Source organism: Trichechus manatus, unplaced genomic scaffold (assembly GCF_000243295.1).
Source record: "Trichechus manatus latirostris isolate Lorelei unplaced genomic scaffold, TriManLat1.0 scaffold00037, whole genome shotgun sequence".
Classification (NCBI taxonomy): domain Eukaryota; kingdom Metazoa; phylum Chordata; class Mammalia; order Sirenia; family Trichechidae; genus Trichechus; species Trichechus manatus.
This window is the reverse complement of record NW_004443973.1, coordinates 19,337,039-19,354,604: the sequence shown is the minus strand read 5'-3', so window position 1 is coordinate 19,354,604 and position 17,566 is coordinate 19,337,039. Positions and strand designations below refer to the sequence as shown.

Below are 17,566 nucleotides of genomic sequence, written 5' to 3'. Positions count from 1 at the left end.
TGAAGAGTGTGCTTCTTAGCTCAAGTAGATACATGAGACTAAATGGGCAGCTCCTGTCCGGAGGTGAGATGAGAAGGCAGAGAGGGTCAGGAGCTGGTTGAATGGACATGGGAAATCCGGGGTGGAAAGGAGGAATGTGCTGTCGCAGTATAGGGAGAGCAACCAGGTCACATAACAATGTGTGTATAAATTTTTGTATAAGAACTTGAATTGTAAACTTCCACTTAAAGGACAATAGAAAAAAGAGTTCAGCTGCTAAAAAAGGTCGGCAGTTTGAATCCACCAGGCTCTTTGGAAACCCTGTGGGGCAGTTCTACTCTGTCCTATAGGGTCGCTATGAGTCGGAATCGACTTGACGGCAGTGGGTTTTGGTAGCACAAATTAACACCATTAAAAAAACAACGTTATTTTGAGGTTTGTTATAAAATGTTCCATTTTTCTTCTTCCTCTTGTCTAATCCAAGCTCAATAATTTCTTCTTAGCCTAGGTCATGGTCCACCTCCTCCATGAAACCTTTCTTTCTTGCACAATTTCTCCACCTTTTTTCCATGAAAAATTTTATAGAATGTTTAGTCCATTCTACTTGTTTCCGTTAACAAAATATTCATATATGTGTTTGTATATATATATATGTGTATATATATATGTATGCATGCATCTATATATTAAAGGAGACCTGGTGGCACAGTGGGTAACTGCTTGGCTGCTAACCAAAAGGTCAGCAGTTCGAAACAACCAGCCACTCTGCAGGAGAAAGAATGTGGCAGTTCACTTTCATAAAGATTGCAGCCTTGGAAACCCTATGGGGCAGTTCTACTCTGTCCTATAAGTCAGAATTGACTCAATGGCAATGGATTATCTATATATTTTCATTTATATACCAAGTATATAAAACCAAAAAAATCAAACGCATTACCGACAAGTGGATGCCAACTCATAGTGACCCTACAAGACAGAGTAGAACTGCCCCGTAGAGTTTCTAAGGAGTGGCTGATGGATTCAAACTCCTGACCTTTTAGTTAGAAGCTGAGATCTTAAGCACTGTGCCACCAGGGCTCCTAGTGTATAAATACATACGTGTGTGTGCATAAACATACACCTACTCCTCACTTATCGACTGTCTCATTATCTGACATTTCGCATTTACTTGACAACTTGGAAAAAATTCTCAGGCGGCGCCTCTGATGATCGGGAGGCTGGAACTGGGTGCCCTCCATAGGTCACCTCAACCGATATACTAGAGGCTCTGGCAATGACTGGGCCACGCAAGGGATGGTGGCCAACTTGGCCACAGGAAGCCTCGCATTTGTCTGTGACATCTCAGTGTGGCCACGAAGGGCATAGGATGACACTGGGATGATGCGAGGTTGCGGGTGGGCAGGGAGAGTCCAGGCAAAGGCCCGAAGGTGCTGGGGAGGTCTGTGGGGGGAGACAGGAAGGGTGGAGAGGGAAGGGGTAGGGCCGCAGGGCTGGGGCAGACAGAGGGCAAACGAGATCCCTGCCCAGGGCAGGTGGCGGGATGTAGTCGGTAGAGGACGAGAGAGGTCCTGCCCAGGGTGGGTGGCGGGAGATGGTGGGCAACAGGCAACACCTGAGCACTACCATGACCACCCTTAAACCCCGCGGGCTCCATGGTGGTGGGGAAGGCGTGGTGGGGAAGGGGAGCCCACTGGTATTACGTGCATCCGGAGACACACCAGGGGCACTGAACAGGTGGTGAGCCACCGGGGCACTGGCACTGAAGATGGGCACAGCCCCTGACTCTCACATAACACCAATTTCACATAACAACCTGGTCTTTGGAACCTAACCATGTCAATAAGTGAGGAGTGGGTATGTACATGAATATACATATATATATGTATGTATATATGTGTGTCTATATATATATGTATATACATCAAATGATCCAGTACATCAGCAAGCATCAAATAGACACTAAGTAGTTACATTGAGTTCATGAAGAGTGAATAAATGAATGATGGAATGTTTTTTTTTATATTAGTCTTGCAGAGAGAATTATAGCATTTAGATAATCTTATCTCTGCATTTGATATATAATTCAATCATGGCCTTAACAAAATACTAACTGTATTAGAAAATGCATATCTCATTAATAGAAATTATGTAATTATTATTTCAGTGACTAAATACACATGATTTTCCAAAAACGTTTCTCTAGCATTTAATAAATAAATATGGAGGAATAAAGTAATAAAGATATATGTATCTACATATATACTTTTCCATTTGAAAAACATATGCTTTTCCATTTAGAAAATACACTTACCCTTTATTTGCCATTTTAGTACTGTTAATGTAATTGTGAGATGTTCAATTTCTCACATTATAATTGTCTGCCATATGTTATACAGGTGTCTTTTATTTAAATATAAATATTTATTTAAAGCAAACCCTTTACAGCACAAGCAATAGTAGCCACTAACCTGAATGACAATTGAATAGATTGTTTGCCAAATATGCCAAGTCTCTGGATGTATTTTTGTTATTGGTATTGACTTTAGATTGTAAATGTTTATGAATGTGACTGACTTGTTTGGATATAAATATGCTCAATTTCCTCAATGGTTATGGAGGTTATGTATTCATGTATGTTAACGAAGCAAGGGACAACAATCAGTTCATGTCTATCTGCCTGGTCTTACGAAGCACAACATATCATTTGAAAACATAAACAAGGAAAAGATCTTGCTAGTGTTCTGCTTTTCTTAAATGAAAAGAACCCAATTTACATAAAGAATGTTTTCACTATTATCTAGGAATTTTTCTGATTATAAGGATAAAGTTTTTAAACTTACACTCTGGAAATCTCCTCAAGGAATGTTTGGAGAGGGGCTTGTAGGCACAGTGTTTGCAAGCACCCACGACCCTTACACACACAAGTTTAGAAGGTACTCGGTAGGCTAGTGTTCATTTCACTAAAAAGTATTTTGAGGTAGGCTCCCTTCCTTATGAAGGTTTACATAAAGCCAACTTTCTGTGAGTTGGAGACTCAGTCTGATTTGTTATAATCTTATTATTCAGAAATGTCACTACACTATTTTTCAATCCCATTGCCATACTTTATCACAGGAAAGTACATATGGTTTATTCTGTATCAACTATATAAAATTTCAAAAGTTGTCAACTGACCTACATTTATAAATTAAAACTTGAATTACATTCTTCTTAAGTTATACCGACTTACCAATTATATGATATTCTGCCTGACCTACTTTAGTCACTGGATACATGACAAATTTTCCTGCTGTATTTTTAAATCACAAATTTACACTCTAGAAAACTATTCAAATATTTTAAATTCTGTACACTGATATAATACTATCTAAATAATCTAAACATTTTCTAATTAAGTTCAGCACTTTGGCATTCATACTCTAGTATAGGCAATTTGTGATACAGTTTATCGTAAACATACCAAATGATTTCCAAATGTAATTAAAAGCATGTAACTGATTTAAAAGCAAGTGACTGATGATAAATACAAACAATGATGACTTACTTTTACATTGGCATAGCTGTGATTTACAATGATATTAAAAAAAAAGCAAAGAAACTTGAAAAGAAATTTACTATATTAAGGAACTCAGTGACCATACTAAATAACTGAAGTTAATATTTGTTCTGAAGTAGTTAGAAGAAATAATTGGGTATACAGGCACAACAATAATAAATTTCCATATAAAAGCACATAGTACAAGTTCAAACTTGTTTTCTTGTACTATTTCCTCCCTACCCTTAACAATATTTTATGGCACTTAGAAGTTAGATTCTTCCATCCCTTGTAGAAGCTACTGAGTCTACAGAGGGATGATGGCTTATGCTCTACAGATGCACACTGGGAAGCAGTTTTTAAGATGCAACATTCTCTCGGCCTAATTCAGCTGCAGAAAACATGCCTGGCTGTAGCAGAAGCCTGGCGCAATGCTGTGGAAGCTGCACGCTGATCCAAGACCATGTTCTCAAGGGCATGGCATCTGAATATGAAGTTCTCAAGAAGGTTAGCCACAAATACCACTCAGAGGAATGGGTTATCTCAACATAAAAAAATGACAGAATCAGCACCCAAAACAGCTGTGAGTGCATCAAAGACAACCTTTTTTCCCCTAATAACATGAATTTATATAGAAATTCCCCCTTATGACTAACGTTACTCTTGATTTTTATCCAATTAAATAATGAAATTTAACTTTCTGAGATAGAAGAGAATGTTAACAACTGGCCTACTTCCACTGAAATATGCTCAAATTCATTTATTTTCAATCAACTATTATTAAATGTTTAACTCTCACAAACTGCTGTGTGATTCAATAGGCAAAATAAAAGATTCAGCCATTACAGATTGCCTTTAAAATTTAGCCATTTCTCTTAAATTGTATGGATTTTGTCTTGCAAGTAGAAAAGGAAAATCTTTGATAAAATATTACTATCAGGGCCTTAGTCTGATCGTTTGGATTTGCATAGTCATATCTTGACTTATGATATTTCATTTGAAGAACAGACAGACACACAGTGAGGCCATTTTGCTACTGATCCAACCCAGAGAGAAGGATAACCAAGTAGCTCTCTTTTTTTCTGGACCACTTATCAAATGGTGAATATATAAACCAACTCCATTTAGTTTGGTTTTCACATATTTTAAATGTACAACACCCTGGTGCTCCTTTTCTCTTAAAACAGCCTTACTAAGATCATGATTTGTAAAACTGAAAATAATTATGTGGTAGTTGAAGAGCAGGGTAGAAAGGCATCAAAAAGGCAAAAGAAGACGGCTTATCTTGGGAAGAGAGAAAAATTTCCATGTTAACTAGCCTTAATTGGATTTTATTTCAGCACAAGTACACTAAAGCACCAAGACAGTTCTCTAAAGGTCAAACATGGTTTAAAATGGCTAGTCACACACTTATCTGTCCCTCTCCAAGAGTTGCCTTGCCTTCAGTTTCACAAAGAGTATCTGGAAGACACTAATGGCATAATAGAGAAATGGAAACCTAGTGTCATTCACCCATTGCTCTCCAAATTCTGAAAATGAGACACAGAACCTTTTCCAAAAAGGCATATGCTCAGGACCTTAGTCAAGCATCTATTTTCAGAATTTCTATAAAGGCTTTGAAAAGAAAATAATCCTGTTATAATGGTATAAATGTTAGTTTGTCAATATCATTTAATTCTGCTTGTGAAGAAAAAAATAACTCAGATTTTATACAGTGGCTATAAACTCAGTGCTAAGTAAAAGCTGCCTAGATCATCAGGGACTGTGTGTGGTTTTTTGTTTTTTGTTTTCTTCCCCCCTTGTATTTCTCGTTAATAATTCTATTCCTGGATTTGTTGCATTCTACATCTAATGCTGAGTTTTCCCTTAGAAGAAAGAAAGTACGTATAAATTAAACCTACAGACAACCCCCAACTCTAGTTAGATATTTTTTATCACCAAAAGTCTTGAAAACTGCCAATATTTATGAAACTTTTCACTTTTGCTTCATAAATTCCTTCCCAGAACCTGCATTCTGGTGGAGGTTCCAGTCAGAAATGAAATCAACAGGAAAAAGTTGAGTCAAGAGAATAAGCTAACAGTTTAGTTGATCCACAAATCTCCAACAGTCTTGGGAGATGCCCTTTACTCCTCATAAAACTATAGTTCATACTTAATAATTAAAAGTAGTGTATTTTCGAAGTTTGTTTTTTACCCGCTCAATTGTAGAATATGTGGGGATAAATTGATGTAGATCAGGGAAGTTCTAAAAAAAATGGGTACACTGGACCAATTACCTAATGATCAAGATGCAATGAACTTTTCCCACCCTATATAATGATACTTTCTTTTTAAGTTACTGTACAATGGTCACTTAACGGTTTTACAGACACATGACACTTTACAACTTTCCCAAACTACATGAAAATCCAAGATATGTGGTGCCCAATGTATATAGACTGTGGCTCTTCATATCTCAAAAACTCACAATCACCCTACTTCTTTTTCTAGAGCCGCTCCAAAAAACACAAAAGCAAACACTTCCATCTGGAGCACATGATTTGGATGGGTTGAAAATTATATTCATGGATCTGAATATAATGATCTGAAAATGGCAGCACTATCAGAAAAAAAACCTGTGAGGCTCATTTTTGTAATACAATTTACTTATAAGGGCTGAATCAACAAAAAAGTTGCGGTCTTATTTTGATGAAATAAAAGCAAAGAAATTAAAAAATGCATGCTCTCTAAAGTCCTTGACTACATTAAACTTTCAGCATTCCTGTAGTGTTTAAAAATAGATATCATAAATCCTATAGAGCATGCAATTATTGTTTTTAAAAGATTAAACTGGAAAACTCATTAGCAGAATCAAATATGATATTGGGGCTGCCCGTCTCGCCTGACCATGCTGTGATGTGTCACACGTTTCAGCAGAGAGCAGCTGGGCACGTCTAGCACTTCCTTGCCGTATCAGGGGAAGGAACATAGCTGAGTACCATGCAGGCCAGTCAATATTCATTTAGAAAGTGATTGTACATGTACAACTTGCTTGGGTAACCTGGTTAAAAGTGGTGGCACGAGCCTCTGGCTGGTTAAAAACCACCAGAGCTGCATTCTTGATGGCTCCAGCTTGATTTTACCCCTGTGAGAAGTAAGAATGGTAAGTAGTGAAGGTCATAGTATGATATTGCTAGATTTTGCTTTGGAATTCAACTTCAAATATGATTCTTAAAAGCATTTATTCTATATCCTTCACTTACAAGCAAAGATGTTAATTGAACCAATAATCTTTTAAGAACTAAATTATAAAAATCTATAGTTATATAAAAAATTCAAGAAATCATAATTATGTGAACTTTAAGAGTAGGAAAACAAACAAAATCCTACCTTATATCTTTATCATAAGATTTGTATAATTCGAAGTCTTACCAACATTAAAAAAAAATCATTATTTTGAAATCCATGCTTCCAATTCTCCTACATTTTTTTCATGCAAAACTTTATATTTGTTTCCCTACCAGTCTGTTATGTTAGAAGTCCAGAATATAGTAACAGCAACTCATGTTCTTATCTCTAAAAAACTCTAGGGATCATTTCTCCCCTGCTGCACTACTAGCCAGCTAAACTTATAATGAAACTGAATGGAAGGATTAGATAGCCAGAGTTTTCAAATACCACTTAAATTAGTGGTTAGTTTACTGCCTCATCTTAAAGCAGAAATTTGTTGCAATTGTAAAAAATATTAATGAGAAATGTATCAGTCTGATGGGTTTAATCTGTATGAGTGCTCACTTTCTCAGCACAGAGAAAAAGAATAGCCTGCACTCCAAATCAGAGCTCAGTGTTCTTTTGCTGTTTTTTAGAAAACTAAAGCATGAACCAAAATGTCACCTGTTAAATATGTTGTTTTTAATCTCTGTCTGTCTCTGTGATAGTTATTAAAAAAGAAATAACCTGGCCAACATAAGTGTGCATGTAAAATGTGACCAGTGTTCAATGCCAACAGTTTTCAGAAATTTAAATTTCAAATAATAACTGCATTTAATCTGGAATTTATCTAAATCTGCTCTATAATGTTAGAACATGTTGATTTTTACTTTTATTTCTAAAAACAGTGTCTTTTTATCTTGTGTGTGAGCATACATGAAGATTGCCCTATTACTTTTTCAGAGTTTTTTGGTACTAATTTTATTAAATCATTTAGATAAAATCTATTATTGAATTTAATATTTCTGTGTAAGAGAATTTGAAATTTTATCCTAGATTTATACAAATACATAGATTTATATTTGCTTCGATATATTTCCTTACCAATATGTCCGTACATTTAAAACAATTTCATTACATTCTGTAACTGGATTCCATGTATTCAAAATTAGCTTGAAAGAGGATAGAATGGTTATAATAATATCATCTAATAAGGATTTTTTGTTCACATAATAAAATATTTTCCAGGAGTTGATGAGGAGACATTGGATCTCATTATTCCAAATTTTTTTTCAGCCATTAAAAAGACACGACAATTGAGTAGTATCCTTCTAAGCAGCCATTTGAAGTATTTATGTACATTAAATAATTTTTGAAGTATTCTGGAAACCAACTGCTTGGTCGAAGAAAATTAAGATCTTTACTTTCCATAGATCTGATGTGACAAAACCTTTGATATTAATCTAGCAAAAGTTTTTCTGTTTTTTTGGCTTTCCCACCTCTTTTTGACATCAAGCTATATATACTGTTTTGTCCTTAGTCTACCCTTATTTATTCTTTATACTTAATTTTTGGTGAGCTCATCTATTTAGGGGAAGCAGATGTTTATGCAATTCATATTGTATCGATTTTTAAACCCTGACCTCTCACCCAGGCTCTATTTCCCAACACTGTCACTTCCAATTAAACTCCTCCTCTTCTCACGTAAACCTGGGTAACCTTCCTAAAAAGGCCATTTCAGACAGTGGCATTACCATTTTTCCAGACTGTTTACAAGGTTTGTCAAATTGCTACTTGGTCTCAGTTCCCACTACTATTACGCTAGTCCAGATTTCATCACCTTACTGCCATCAAATGATTGTTACCATATTCCACAAAACAATCCCCCTTGTCTCTCAGTCTCAATTGTTTCACTCATTGATATCAAATAAACTTTCCTAAAACAGCTCTTTCTTATTTCCTTTCTGCTGCTTAAGAACAGACAGTAGCTCCTTATTGACTGTGCTACCAGTTCCAAACTCTTACGGCTTACTTCAAAGACTTTACAGTCTGAAACACTGTCTCCTCACCAATACTTTATTCATGCTAATTGCAGCACTGCTTACCTGCATACTAAACCCATACCCAACTCTGACTTTCATTTAGTAGGTTTCTGCTTTTTGCTTTCTGTTCATCTATATTTGACCCAAACTTTGAGGTCCTTTTTAATTTCATCTCTTTAACAACTACTCTACTGATTTTTTGCTATTCTGAACACCTATACCCTTATATTAATTCCTGCAGGATTAAACCTTTTAATGGGTCTTTAATGATTCTATGAGTTAGTATTAGCTCATTCAAAGACGAGATTTCCCTAAAGGGAGATTATGCTGTACAGTTCCCCTTTAACTCTTCCTTACCCCTAGTACCCAGCAAAGTTCTAAGTTTACAAAAATTGCTCAATAAATGCTTGTTAATGGATGTTTCTTCTTAAATAAGTCTATGCCAGGTGATAGAAAACAAAATTAGAATTGAATTCTTAGGATAGAGAATTAGAAAACAAAAGTGATCTCAATAACCTGACTTTGAGTGGAATTAAGAGATAGAATATTATTCTTATTTTGTCCTGTGGAGCCCTGATGGCTTAGTGATTAAGCACTATGGCTGCTAACCAAGAGGCTGGCAGTTCAAATCCACCAGCTGCTCCTTGGAAACCCTATGGGGCAGCTCTACTCTGTCCTATAAGGTCGCTATAAGTCGGAATCAACTTGATGGCATTGGGTTTGATTTTTTTTTTTTTGGTATTTTGCACTGTACATTTACCTTTTTCAGAGTATTCTCACATTTACTGTTATATTTCAGCAGCTGTGAAATGCCTGAAACAAGATCAGGAGGCTATTAATTCTAACATTGTCAGCTACTTATTTGTAAGAATTTCAGATCGAATTCTAGTATGCTTATTAGGAAAGAAGTTTCCAAAATATGCTCACAAAATCAGACATCATTAGTCTGATTCCCGTGATGTCAATATTACACCCTCAAGCTAAAACATGCTTTTAATAACTCCATCTCTGTGGCAGGTACTTCCTATTGGTATATTAGAAGTCCATAAATAAATAATAGTAAATAATTTTAATTCTGTTCGCCACAACAGAGTTGCCAAGTTAATACCGCTAAGCTACTGAGATAGTATAGGACTCAATGAATTATAGAGTAGAAACAATTTTCTTTTTTTTCTTATCTGTTCTTTCTTAACAACTAGTAATATGACAGTAAGAACAGCTTTTTAGCCTACCGTTTACCTGTAATCCTAAAGTGGAGTTTTTCTAAGTAGTTCTTAGTATTTTACAGTTAATCTGGAAGACTGTGTGGATTTGCTTATCCTTCAGTGGGCAACATAAAATCAGTGCTACTTGCACTTTTTAAGTATGTATAATATTACCATAAATGAATAAAACTCTGTTGTAGTGAATAAAACTTTCAGAGGTGAATAAAAGCTACACAAGACTTTCACTTTTAAAAAAATCGTATTAAAACCTAATATATCATAGAGAATAAGGAGATGATACTTCCACAATGATCAATAAAATGTTTCATTTATTTTTCTACAGAGCATAATGTAGTGTAGAGTAGAATGTATTAAATAAATAACCACTCTTTTTTGGAAGGAGACTTTTTTTTTTTAAATCAGATTTTCAAACTATCAAGAAAACAAATACATTAATTTTTCAGAATAATTGTTTTCATATGGAAAATTGAAGTTTATAGAAATAGATTTCCCAATAAAGAATATGTCATGCTTTTCTAACATTACCACATATATTACTTTCAGTAGTAATTCTTTATATGCTAATAATGCATATACATACAATAAAGAATTATATTGCATGGTTATTATGGGATATGCAACAAAATTTTAAAATCATTCTTACCTCTTTGCTTTCTTCCAATTCTGACTCACTGCTGAACTCTTCAGTATTTAAGTTTTCAAAATCAGACTCTCCAACAGCAATTGGCACTGTTACAGTGAGGCTTGGGTTGTTTATGAATGACATGTAATCATTTTCATCGATTACATATTTTTCAACACTGCTTCCAGTACCTACACCACTAGTGGTTCCATTCCCATCTTTAATATAATTAAGCTCTTTGCTTATTTCAATTCCAGTATTATTGGACATGCAGCTGTCTATTTTGTTGCCTTCGTGGATTTCTATAACTTTTGGCTTTCTAAAAAAGGCCCCTCGGAAACATTTGCGTATCTTATTTTTTACATAATCTATTCCCTTTTGCATCCTTCCGATGGCAATCTGGAGATTGTTCATTTCATTATCATCATCAGTAGCAGCAAGGTTGTCTGAACTAAATGAACTCAATAATAAGGCCAGAAAGAGGTTCAGAACCTAAAAGCAAAAAAGAAAAATTGCTACATTAATATTGAAGTATGCATGAAATAGCCTAAATTCAAGGAACTTATAGATGTTTGCTAAAATTAATTTAACAAATGCTTATTGAGTGCTTACTATATTTCAGACATGTCTAAGTCACATACTATGTAAAGGACATGATGTCTTTTACCCGCCAAAAGGACAAAATGGTAAAACAAACACCTCTTCCTTCCTGCTGAGAAGGACAACCGGAAATCAGATTTTCTACGATTTAAATTGTTTACTCAGTTAAGCTTGCCAGCGAAAAGACAAAATCCCCCTTTTATTGTTTTTGCCAATGAGAAAATAAAATTATATTTTCATCTTAATCATTTTACTTTATCTTACCGGTTTGTCTAGGGAATATTTAGCTTTATGTGTGTAAATAATGGATTTATTTGTTTAGCCTGCTGATATGAGCAAAAACAACATACTTAAAAAACAAATTCTCTCAGTCCAATGGACTCAATCTTTTGTAAAAGCCAAAATTTCTAAACAGCAAATTATCTAAGTTTTAACACATTTCTCATCAAATACACTTTGAAACTTATGTGTTCAAATAGCTCAACAGATGGAGAAAAATCTAAAATTACTCCAGAGTTCAGACTAGACCCATACAATGTAAATTATTTTTTCCCTTTCCTTTTTTTGTGGGGAGAGTATGAAGAAATCTTCAATTTCAGAGTATCATTGGGATACATGGGAAAAAATTAACTAATTTTCTGATAAACTATGGTTAAGGCAGGAATAATTCATTATATATGATGTAAAAGGAAATTTATTTATAGGACTCTTTTTTAGCTTGAAATGTATTTATTAAATATCAAGACTCTGCTGCCTGGTAGGATGACAGATGCAAAGCAAGAAACCTAGTTTGTTTCTTTATTTCTCTATCAGATTTTATTCAGAATCTAAAGCTGCCTAATTTACTGTTCTGGAAAAAAACTGTACGTCCACAGGGCACCCATTAGCATTCTTTAAAGCAATCTCATTTGAAACGTTTCCCTCAAGGGAAGGTCCAGTGTGATGGCATAAAGAAATGCTTTGTCCACACATGACTGAGAAATTTAAGCATTAAAACACATAAATATAAGCATTAAAACACAAATTATGCATTTACACTGGTGCTTTTAAGTCACAGCTAAAAACAAACTTATTTTAAATCTAGTCACTGTCTCTCTCTCCTCTCTCTATATATACGAATAACTCAAACAAATAATTTATTTTGCTTTAATAAATTCAGGAGAGAAGATAGTACCTCTTCTCTGTTATTTGGATAATACAGTACATAGCTAGAATGCCTTATATCATTGAAATTTGTCTTCAAAATTTGTTAAAATGCAACTTATGCCTTTCTGAGTAAGTAAACAATAGGAAATATGAACATATAAAGAACAATTTCAATATTAAATAGATAATTGTATTTTAAATTTGCTGGTGATCATTATCTTATTAAAACAATAACAGGATAAAAATTAGCCTTGATGATAAAAATACATTTTATTTGAAGAAGAAAAACAAAGAAAAAAACCTAACATTTATGCCCCTGAAACTTTAATAGATATCACCTCATTTAATTCTCCTATCAACCTTAAGATTTAAGTTTTGCTATTCCAGTTTCATAGATGGGGACCCTGAGCCTCAGAGAGGTTAAGTAACTTGCCTGTGCTCAGAGAACAAGTCCTGGGTTTGGAATTTGATTCTAGGCCTTTTCAACTGTAAAATCAGAGATACGTCTGTTGCATCAGGCCACCTTCCGAGCTACTCCCTGATCCTTGTACTGTCCTTATTTATGAACACTCATAAAACATACGTACCACAAGATTGCCAATGACCATGACCAACATGAAAACAATAAGGCACATGGTTTGACCAGCGACCTCCATACAGTCCCACATGGTCTCTATCCACTCTCCACACAGCACGCGGAACACAATCAGGAAGGAGTGGAAGAAGTCATTCATGTGCCAGCGTGGGAGTTCACAGTCGCTGGAGATCTTGCAGACACATTCTTTGTAGCTCTTACCAAAGAGCTGCATGCCGACCACGGCAAAAATGAAGACAATGATGGCCAACACCAAGGTGAGGTTGCCCAGAGCCCCTACAGAATTGCCAATGATCTTAATTAGCATATTCAGTGTGGGCCAGGATTTTGCCAACTTGAAAACTCGGAGCTGTAATCAAGTGAAAAGATACTGTTAGTAGTAATCACAATGTAATTATGGAAGTTAGTTAGACATCATTTTATTAGTATGCCATATTGTAAACCCACCTCTGAGTGATGTAAAAACTCAAAACATACTAAACAAATTCAATTTCAAATCCAGAAAAAAGAGAGTTAATAACAGGATTTGTAAATCAAACATCATTTACATGCAAAAATTTAAAAAATTACAGTATTTCAAAAACATTTCTGCATCAACAGAATACCCATGAAAAACATTAATATTTTGATTGGAGATATTTGTAAACTTAATAAACTAATGTCACCCTCAGCCTATATTTTAGAGAGTAAAAAAAAGTAATCTTAAAAATCATGAGTTGTATATTTTTAATAAGCCACTGTAAAATAAACATGAAACAAACTAATATAACAAACTATAGAAAAGTTTTCCTTCAATTTGAAAATATGCACATTTTAATTTCCAACTAAAATTTTACTTATTTGTCAATAAAATATTGCTATAGTTTAAAAAAGTTTATAACATTATTTAAGGCATTGATGGCATAAAATATGTTGTTTTACAGTAGTTGCCACTATTATAAGTAGGGTTAATAAAGAATTAATATTAATTGGGGCCTAAGGTATTTGTTTTCATCTCTTCTCAGACTTTAAAGAAAAATAAAAACAAAAACAAAAACATGAACTTAAAAATTAGTTTCAGAAGCACATATCTTTTTTGAAATGAGGCTTACATATCTAATCATTTTGAAACGTATCAACTATTTTTATTACTCTTAGAAAATATTTCATATTTAACCTTAAAGAGAACATTTATGTATTTTTTTAGGATATCACATTGCTGTAAATTAAAAGTAAACAAATATATAAATACACATTGATTCAGTTCCAAAATAAAAGGCCAATAAAAGGCAAGATATAGTCTATGCAGCTACCAGTCTGAATGATCGCAGTACAGACAATCCCTCCACATTTGCCAGGCCCAGCTCCATTAAACTTAGGCTGACAATAATTCCATCAAAGATATTCCAGCCCTCTTGGAAATAGTAATATGGATCCATGGCAATGATCTTGAGTACCATTTCTGCTGTGAAGATCCCTGTGAAGACCTAAGGTAAAATATAGATTAGTACTTCAAAAGCACTGAAAAACTGTTGATGCTGCAAACACTTGTAAAGAATATTAAACAGTTATGAGTAAAAATATCTAAAATTTAAAATGATAAAATAAGTGACAAATCAATGGAAGTTAGAATTTTTTTTCAGGGCAGTATTTTGTTAAGTGGATTTGCCTTACCTAATTTTAAGTCAGTGAATCTGCTAGATTTCAAGGAAAACACTGATTTTAAAACATTTCATCATCTACATTTTAAATCTGACACTGAATAATAGCTACAATATGCTTCTACCATAATCACAACCAATTTTATTTTTTGCCTATTAGTGCATTAGGAACAAATTCATATATTATTGGAAGCTACTAAAAATTATTTTAAGTTTGCAAAAAGCATATTTTGTTGTTGCTAGTGGTTAAGAGCTTGGCTGCTGACCAAAAAGTCAGCAGTTTGAATCTACCAGACGCTTCTTGGAAACCATATGGAGCAGTTCTATTCTGTCCTTTAGGGTTGCTATGAGTCGGAATCGACTAGATGACAGTGGGTTTTTTTAATCATTTTTTTTTAAAGGGATACCATCTTCTTTTTATAACTTTATAACCATTCTTGAAACAAGAGTGAGTTTGCCACAAATGTTTTACAACAGTGATCTCTGGGTGCATGCCTTGGAATTAAGGCTAATGGATTAATAGAGCAAGGAACTGCAGATTTAATTAGAACTAGCAGGAGTACATTCTCAGTATGCACACACCAGTAATTAAGATTAATGAATTATTTGATTGGCTAGCTGAATGAATTATTTTCTTGTCTGTTTGACAATAGAAGGGAAAACAATGAAACTAAAAATTTGTGTTTTAGCTCAAAACCACAGGCTGAGACCCAAGGAAATGAATAAAAGTTATGTAATTACTCTTGCAAAAAGTCTTCTAAAGCAATTCTCTTAATTTACTATAGGTATACACTGCATTTTTTGGTGGTAAAGTGAAGCTTACTATCCTTTTACTTAAGTCAGCCTTTACATTGAAAGAGCTCTGTCAAAATGACAGCATTAAAATTATTTTTTTCCTAAAGCAGTCCATTTATTAAAAGAAAACTCTATCCACTGTTATATATGTGTAAATGCAGCTAAAACCAAAAGCAAACCCATTGCCATAGAGTCAATTCCGACCCATGGCAACCCTATAGGACAGAGTGGAACAGCCCCATAGGGTTTCCAAGGCTGTGATCTTTACAGACGCAGACTGCCACATCTTTTCTCCCGTGGAGCAGCTGGTGGGTTCGAACTACCAACCTTTTGGTTAGCAGCCAAGTGCTTAACCACCATTTTTTCCAGTCACAGAAAAACCTGAGGGAAATACCCAACCCAGAAAAAAATAGCTGAACTGCAGTTACTCATCTATTCACTCAAACAGAAATAAAATTCATTTTAAGCAAGTCTAGTACATGACATTCTAGATAGATGATAGAATGCACATTTAAAAATGATTAATTTTATAGAATGACTCATCAGATTTTTTTTTCCCTAATAGTGAGTCTCCTTGGTGAATGTAAAATAAGTTACAATTTATACGAATTTGATTTCTTATATAAAACTTTTCAGAAGCACTAATATTTGAAATAGGCATTCTGATGATAGAAATATATTAAAGCTAGCTAGAAACTATCTAGGCAAATGATCTATAAATATCTCTTTCTAGAGAAAATCATAAGGCAATATTTTTAGCTCTTCTGAAACTAATAGATTTCCTGCAATTTAAAACACATACCCTAAACTTATATTCTTTTATCTAAAATGTAATTCAATTGTGAACTATCTCTTTAAAGATAACATTTCATTTACCATTTGTAATGCAAACTCAGATATTTTTCTTTTAAAAAATCTTTGGGATTTTTTTTGGGGGGTATATTTTAGTCTTCGTTTAGCATTGTTAGTGATGAAGAGTTTTTAAAAAAGTCTAATTCTACAGCCTTCAGTATGGATCACACCTCAACATAAAGACAACAAAAATTCTCACAACTGGACCAAAAGCAACATCATGATAAACAGAGGAGAAGATTGAAGTTATAAAGGATTTCATCTTACTTGGATCCACAATCAACACTCATTGAAGCAGCAGTCAGGAAATCAAATGACATATTACATTTGGCAAATCTGCTGCAAGAGACCTCTTTAAAGGGTTAAAAAGCAAAGGTGTCACTTTGAGGACTAAGGTGCGCCTGACCCAAGCCATGGTGTTTTCAGTCGCCTCATATGCATGCGTAAGCTGGACAATGAATAAGGAACACCAAAGAAGAATTGATGCCTTTGAATTATGATGTTGGCAAAGAGTATTGAATACACCATGGACTGCCGAAAGTATGAACAAGTCTGCCTTGGAAGAAGTAGAGTTAGAATGCTCCTTAGAACCAAGGATGGCGAGACTTCTCACATACTTTCGACATGTTATCAGGAGGGACCAGTCCCTGGAGAAGCACATCATGCTCGGTAAAGTAGAGGGTCAGCAAAAAGGAGGAAGATCCTCAACAAGATGGATTGACACAGTGGCTGCAACAATGGGCTCAAGCATAAGAACGATTGTGAGGATGGTGCAGAACCAGGCAGTGTTTTGTTCTGTTGTACTTAGGGTCACTATGAGTTGGAACCAATTTGACAGCACCTAACAACAACAACAACAATTCTAGCTAAGGTCAATCCAGCATACTGATTATGATGCCCATGTTTAAATAATTTTAAAACTACATCAAAAACTTCTAAGAACAGAAAGAACTGGCAACATCTGTATGTGTACATGGTTATATACATAAGCTATACTAATATATGGAGCCCTGGTAGCGCAGTGGTTAAGAACTATGGTTGCTAACCAAAAGATCAGCAGTTCGAATCCACCACCTGCTCCTTGGAAACCTTATGGAGCAGTTCTACTCTGTCCTATAGGGTCTCTTATGAGTCAGAATTGACTCGCCAGCAACGGGGGCTTTTTTTTTTTTATATCATTTTATGATTTTATAAACATACATTCATGTGCCTTTGCACTTTCTATATCACAGAATTTTTAAGACCCAGAAAACTAATAAAAAGCATATTAAATATTTATTGTTTGGACTCTGCCTAATTATATCTTCTGCAGAATCCTTTGTCTTGCAAAACTTTGGATTATATG

The 17,566-nt window shown here is 34.6% G+C and overlaps 1 protein-coding gene across 7 annotated transcripts in view; it reads right to left on the bottom strand.

Annotated features, from left to right (window-relative positions):
• LOC101356871 (sodium channel protein type 3 subunit alpha) overlaps positions 1-17,566 on the bottom strand; it is a 96,544-nt gene that overhangs the window by 23,588 nt on the left and 55,390 nt on the right. For all 7 annotated transcript variants that reach the window (XM_012555295.1, XM_004375572.1, XM_004375569.1 and 4 more), the window contains 3 exons: positions 14,227-14,400; positions 12,927-13,283; positions 10,615-11,085 (listed from right to left, as the gene is read on the bottom strand). In XM_012555295.1, coding sequence (XP_012410749.1) covers positions 10,615-11,085; positions 12,927-13,283; positions 14,227-14,400 — 1,002 coding nt within the window. The remainder of the gene's footprint in view (positions 1-10,614; positions 11,086-12,926; positions 13,284-14,226; positions 14,401-17,566) is intronic.